The sequence below is a fragment of the Zosterops lateralis genome (genome assembly GCF_965231275.1).
Source record: "Zosterops lateralis genome assembly, chromosome: 7".
NCBI classification, from domain to species: domain Eukaryota; kingdom Metazoa; phylum Chordata; class Aves; order Passeriformes; family Zosteropidae; genus Zosterops; species Zosterops lateralis.
In genome coordinates this window covers 24110333-24115621 of record NC_139767.1, presented here as the reverse complement: position 1 = coordinate 24115621, position 5289 = coordinate 24110333, and the positions used below count along the sequence as shown (strand labels likewise).

The 5289-nt window shown below is 49.7% G+C and overlaps 1 protein-coding gene across 1 annotated transcript; it reads left to right on the top strand.

The window, feature by feature from the left end:
* Positions 1-976: 976 nt before the first annotated feature.
* RPL37A (ribosomal protein L37a) lies at positions 977-4234 on the top strand. Its single transcript, XM_083865672.1, has 4 exons — positions 977-1082; positions 2049-2177; positions 3373-3455; positions 4096-4234. Exons 1-4 carry the CDS (start codon positions 1080-1082, stop codon positions 4157-4159), a joined length of 279 nt encoding a protein of 92 aa, XP_083721798.1. The 5' UTR covers positions 977-1079; the 3' UTR covers positions 4160-4234.
* The last annotated feature ends 1055 nt before the right edge of the window (positions 4235-5289 follow it).

Genomic DNA, 5289 nt, shown 5'->3' with positions numbered 1-5289 from the left:
ATGAAATCAGCTCATGAGCATCTCTTAAAGTACAAACCCCAGCCAGGGAAAAAGTAACAGAGTGGCTGGGCACCCTCAATTCCTTGATTGCCTCTTAACAGACTGCAAGTGAAGAGTGGCTGTCATTGGTCGAGGCAGCCATGCTGGGTATGGAGGAAAATGACCTGCAACAATTTCCTGGGGCTGGTTTCTCCAGGCGGCCTGGGAAGCTCCGGCCCTCGCCTGGCAGAGGGGATAAACCGTAGCTGGGTCTGGACATCAAAAAGTTCTCAGGCTAACGGGATTACGTTTCTTAATGGAGGTTAATGAGGTGCTAATCCCCTTACAAGCATTGCAGCTCGGTGGCACTGGTGTATTTTTCCCTCTGTGTTTTGGTGCTGGGAATCACCTCTGCAGTGGCACATGAGGGCTTTCGGGGCTGGTGGTTTCAGCACTGAGTAGCCCCAAGGAAATTAGGAAGTTGCCTTAACCTGACATGATGCCAAAACTCTTGAAACCTCATGGTTTAGGGCTGGTATGTTTTATGATAATAATTCATCCTTACTGATTTTTTAATACATTTATTTTTTTCCTGCAGTCCTGGTCACGTTTCTGTCCCTGTTTTGACACCTACCCGCTGCTTATTCTCTTTAAAAACGATGTGAGTGAATGGAACTGTCCCTTCTTCTCTTCTGCAGTGACCTCCTTCGGTGACAGCCAGGAATCTGATGTCGGGCGGTGCCGGCGCTCAGGTACGGCCCGGGTGTCACACCGGGCACCACAGGCCGGGTCCGGCTGGAAGGCGCGGCGGCGCTCATCTGGTCCAGCCTCTCTGCTCCAGCACCGCGAGGCACAGGGCGCGGCACTGCACGGCGCGGCACTGCACGGCGCGGCTGGGAGGTGTCTCAGTGCGAGAGGCTGCAGAAGCTCTCCGGGCACCCCTGCGGCCGCCCTCAGGCTGTTCTCCCCGGGGCCTGTGCCGTGCCCGCCCCGCTCACCCGCCTGGGGCCGCCCCCGCCCGGCTCCCGTCACTTCCGGCCGCGCCTCCCTGCCCGCGCCTGCGCACCGCGCCTTCCTCTCTGCGTCGGTGCCAGCGGAAGATGGTGAGTGAGGCCGGGCTGTCCGCCGCCATCCGCCGCCATCCGCGCCGGGGCCGCCGCGCTCAGCCCTCGGAGCGCGCCCGGGGCAGCCTGGAGCCGGGGCCGGGCGTGCGCCGCCTCCCCGAGCCGGCCCTGGCTCCGCGTTGTGCCGTGACAGCGGCTCATTCCGGGGGGAGGCGGCCTGGGTGAGGGGAATGGCAGCCGGGGCGGGGGACACAGGGGCCGCAGCTCTCCGTGCCACAGCGGGATGGCCCCGGGACCGACGGGCTCTGCTCGGGCTTGGCGGCCGCACCGCTGCCCGAAGTGCCCCGGCAGGAGCTGGAGGGCCGCAGCTAATGCATAGCTAATTAGCTAATGAAGCTAATTTCATCGCTAATGTTCCAGGGGAGGGCAGCGAGGGGGATTGGAGGACTGGAACAGCTCTCATGAGCACAGGCTGAGGGATCTGGGCCTGTTTAGCCTCAGAAGAGGCGACTGAGAGGGAATCTCATTAAATAAATATATAATTAGACAGTAAAAACAGTGTACGGGTATCTAAAGGAGGCTGTCGAAAGGCAGGAGCCAGGCTCTTGTAGGCGGTGCCAGGCAGCAGGACAAACGGGCAGAAAGTGCTGCACAGGCAGTCCCAGCTGGACACGGGGAACACTCTCCTGTGCAGTGTCCGAGCCCTGGAGTGGGCTGTGCAGAGGGTGTGGAGTGTCCCTCGGTGGAGACGCCCAGGACCAGTCTGGACGCAATCCTGTGCCGTGTGCTCTAGGCCGAGGCTGCCTGAGCAGGGCCGGGTCACCGCTGTGCTCCCTTCCTGACCCATTCCAGGAAACGTGAATAGTCCGTTTTCCCGGGGCAGGGAGAGGCTGCAGCCCGGCTTCAGGTGCTCAGCACTCAGCTGCCGTGCCGGGAGAGGGGAGCAGGGAGGAGGAGAAGGCTGTCTCTGTGGAGCTGAAGCTCATTCTGGTTTGCCCCCAACAGGCCAAGCGCACCAAGAAGGTCGGGATCGTGGGTAAATATGGGACCCGTTATGGTGCATCCCTTAGGAAAATGGTGAAGAAGATTGAAATCAGCCAGCACGCCAAGTATACCTGCTCCTTCTGTGGCAAGGTGAGAGGTCTCCAAAAAGTCGTTAAAAGTCAGATTGTTATTGATGCTAGAAAGCTGATTTAATGCTTCAGTAATTTTTGTATTGAAGGGAAACGTGCCTAGTTCCAAGACAGGGATTAGTGTATGGTGAGCTTTGGGCTGCTGTCAGAGTCCTTGGAAAAGAGAGTAGACATTTCACATGGATGTTTAGTAGCAGTTAAATGAAAACAAACATTATTACATTTCATGATACAAAAGAGCAAGCAATGTTTTATTAATTATGTTTTACATAATTAATAAAATAGACCTCACAGAATTAAAGCATCTCAGTTGTTATCTTGATAATTAAGGCTTGACTTGTTTTTTTTTTCCCTTCAGTAACTTCGCAGCACACCTGGTGGAGATACAGAGTTGTTTTTCCCACTTTAAATTTCCGATGGTAGTTGCTTACTTTTGTGTGCTGTATAACTCTGGATGGGGAAGAATTTCTGATAGGAAGTAATCTTAACTGTCAGTGTACATAATTAAAATTAGCTGTTAAATCTAGTTTTTGATAGTTTGAAAGGCCCATCACTTTATGCTTTGCACACATATTTTTTATTGATACCTTAAAAGTGGCTGGAATTTTAAAAATATTTTCATCATGGGGATTTTTCTTGCTTTGATTTCTTGTTGGGTTTTTGTGTGTTTTTAACTTACTGCCTTTCACATATGAAGTGAGAATGTTCATAGTTTTGTCTGCAGAGCTGCCTAAATCAGGCATAGGTGTGGGAAGACCTGTTGTCACCTCTGCAAGGTGATGGTTACCTGCATGGGGGAGGGAGTTCTGTACCCACCACTTGTTCTTTAGGTGCTGTTTGAGCTGGATCTGGGTTGAGCAAGCTGGACTTGCCCAGGGTGCCCTGGGAACAGTGGGGTTACATGAGCACCAAACCAGGTGAAAGTATCACTTGCTATGACCAAAGCTGAATTTTTGGCCATGCCTTCAGAAATGACCCAGTCCATACCTGAATAAAAAAGTGTTCCAGAAGTGTCTGCAGAATTTGAGTAAAAGGATTGTCTGTCCCTTTCTTGTCTTAACTTGGCTTATAGGAATGCTGTGGTGTGATGCTGAGGTCCTTGCCTGAAGTTTCTTGTTTGGCTTTTTCAGCTGATGGAGAATGACCTTTTTTTTTTTTTTTTTTTTTTTTTTTCCTCCCCTTTTTCTTCTATCCAGACCAAAATGAAGAGGAAAGCTGTGGGTATCTGGCACTGTGGATCCTGCATGAAGACAGTTGCTGGTGGTGCCTGGACTTACAAGTAAGGAAATAAAGAAACTCCAGTCAGAGTTTATTCTCACATAGCTCAGGCATAATGTACCTTTTCACTTTCTCTCTTAAAAAAAAAAAAAAAAAAAAGATCTATTAGCCATTAAGTAGATCTATCCCGAGATAGTGAATGGAGGGAGTTGCCTGTTCTGTTAAAATTTGATTGCTGTGGATCAAAGTCAGTTTGATGGCTATTTTTTGCAATAGGCAAAGCTAGATTTGTTCCAAGAAAGGTTATTTTCATGTTTTCCTTTTGTCATAAAAGCAAAAAAATGAATTACAATAACCTTTATTGAGAGGGTGCTGTTGGTACTCCCTTCACTCTCCTTCCCCCACAGTTCTGTAGAGGACACTCTTGCCCCACGTGTAATAGTCGTGAGGGATTTGAGCCCACACATTGGTGCACGTGGTCAGTGCATGACTGGGAAATTTGGGTTGGGATGTAGCCAGTGAAGTTCTGTGCTTTGTGGACCAAGGCCTACGCTTTGTTGTCAGGAAAACAAGTGGAATTGGACCCTGTTTGGCAGTGCAATCAGATGATGACAATTTGAAATGATTAGTGCTTTCTCAAAAATAAGTAACACCAGCACAGTTGTTGTGCCACATGCAAATGACTCTGCTTCTTCCTCCAGTACCACCTCTGCAGTGACAGTCAAATCTGCCATCAGAAGACTGAAGGAACTGAAAGACCAGTAGAAGCTACTTCATGAAACATCCTTTTTTCTCCACTGTCAAGATCTGTCCTTTTATCAATAAAAGGGTCATAATGGAGTGGAATCATGGTAATCTTTTCTGAAAAATGTCCTGTCTGTTATGTGTGGTGAGTGCCAGGTGCCCACCAAAGCTGCCTCATCACTGCCTTCCTCTACTGGACAGGGGAGAGAAAATAGAATAAAAGGTCTGTGGGTTGAGATAAGGGCAGGGAGAGATCCCTCACCAGCTACTGGCATGGGCAAAACAGACCCAATTTGGGAAAACCAGTTAAATTTATTACCAGTGGTATCAGAGTAGGATAAATGAGAAATAAAACCAAATGTTAATTCAATCACTCCTCCCTTCTTCCCAGGCTCAACTTTACTCTTGATTTTCTTGCCCTCCCCAGCAGCTGCACAGGGCGGTGAGGGATGGGGGCTGAGTCCATCACATGCTGGCTCTGCTGCTCCATGTTCCCCATGGGGAGGGCTCCTCTCACTTCCTCTGCTCCTGCATGGGTTCCCCCATGGTGTCACAAATCCTGCCAGCAAACCTGCTCCAGCATGGGCTGCTCTCCACAGGGCACAGGTCCTGCCACGGGCCTGCTCCACTGTAGGCTTCCTGCAGTGTCACAGCCTCCTTTGGATGAAGCCTCCATGGGCTGTAGGACTGGGAGGGCAGGTTTATTTTAGAATAATTTGGTTGCAGTGGAACAGAGGTGTGTAGCTGTTTTGGTTAAATATAGAAATAGCAACATAAAAGTATAAAAATACTACATATATAAACAAATAATGAGAAAAAAGTATAGGAAAGGGAACAAAAGGAAAATAGGAAAAATACCACCACCCATGGATCCAGTGATAAGACTTGATTATGGGTGATTTCAATGTCCCTTAGTTGAGGTGATGGTCAGTTTTGATCTGTGGGAGGTGGGGGAGCCCCTGAAACACAAAAGTTCACCAGGTTAGTATCTTTAGGTGTGGGAATGCCCAGGTTCCTCCCCTGAAGGGGTGAGGTGTCTGATATAACATTGTGGATCATGTGCAGTCCAGGTCCAAAATGGGTCTGGGGTGCTGTGGTGGTCTTTGATGGTTTTTGACCCCTTCTAAGACATTGACAGCTGCCTCATGTCA

What these genes read in the sequence shown, in the direction of transcription:
- RPL37A (XM_083865672.1), top strand. An exon ending in CCTGCTCCTTCTGTGGCAAG is followed by an intron (nt 2,178 to 3,372) that starts GTGAGAGGTCTC and finishes TCTTCTATCCAG; the next exon opens with ACCAAAATGAAGAGGAAAGC. An exon ending in GGTGGTGCCTGGACTTACAA is followed by an intron (nt 3,456 to 4,095) that starts GTAAGGAAATAA and finishes TTCTTCCTCCAG; the next exon opens with TACCACCTCTGCAGTGACAG.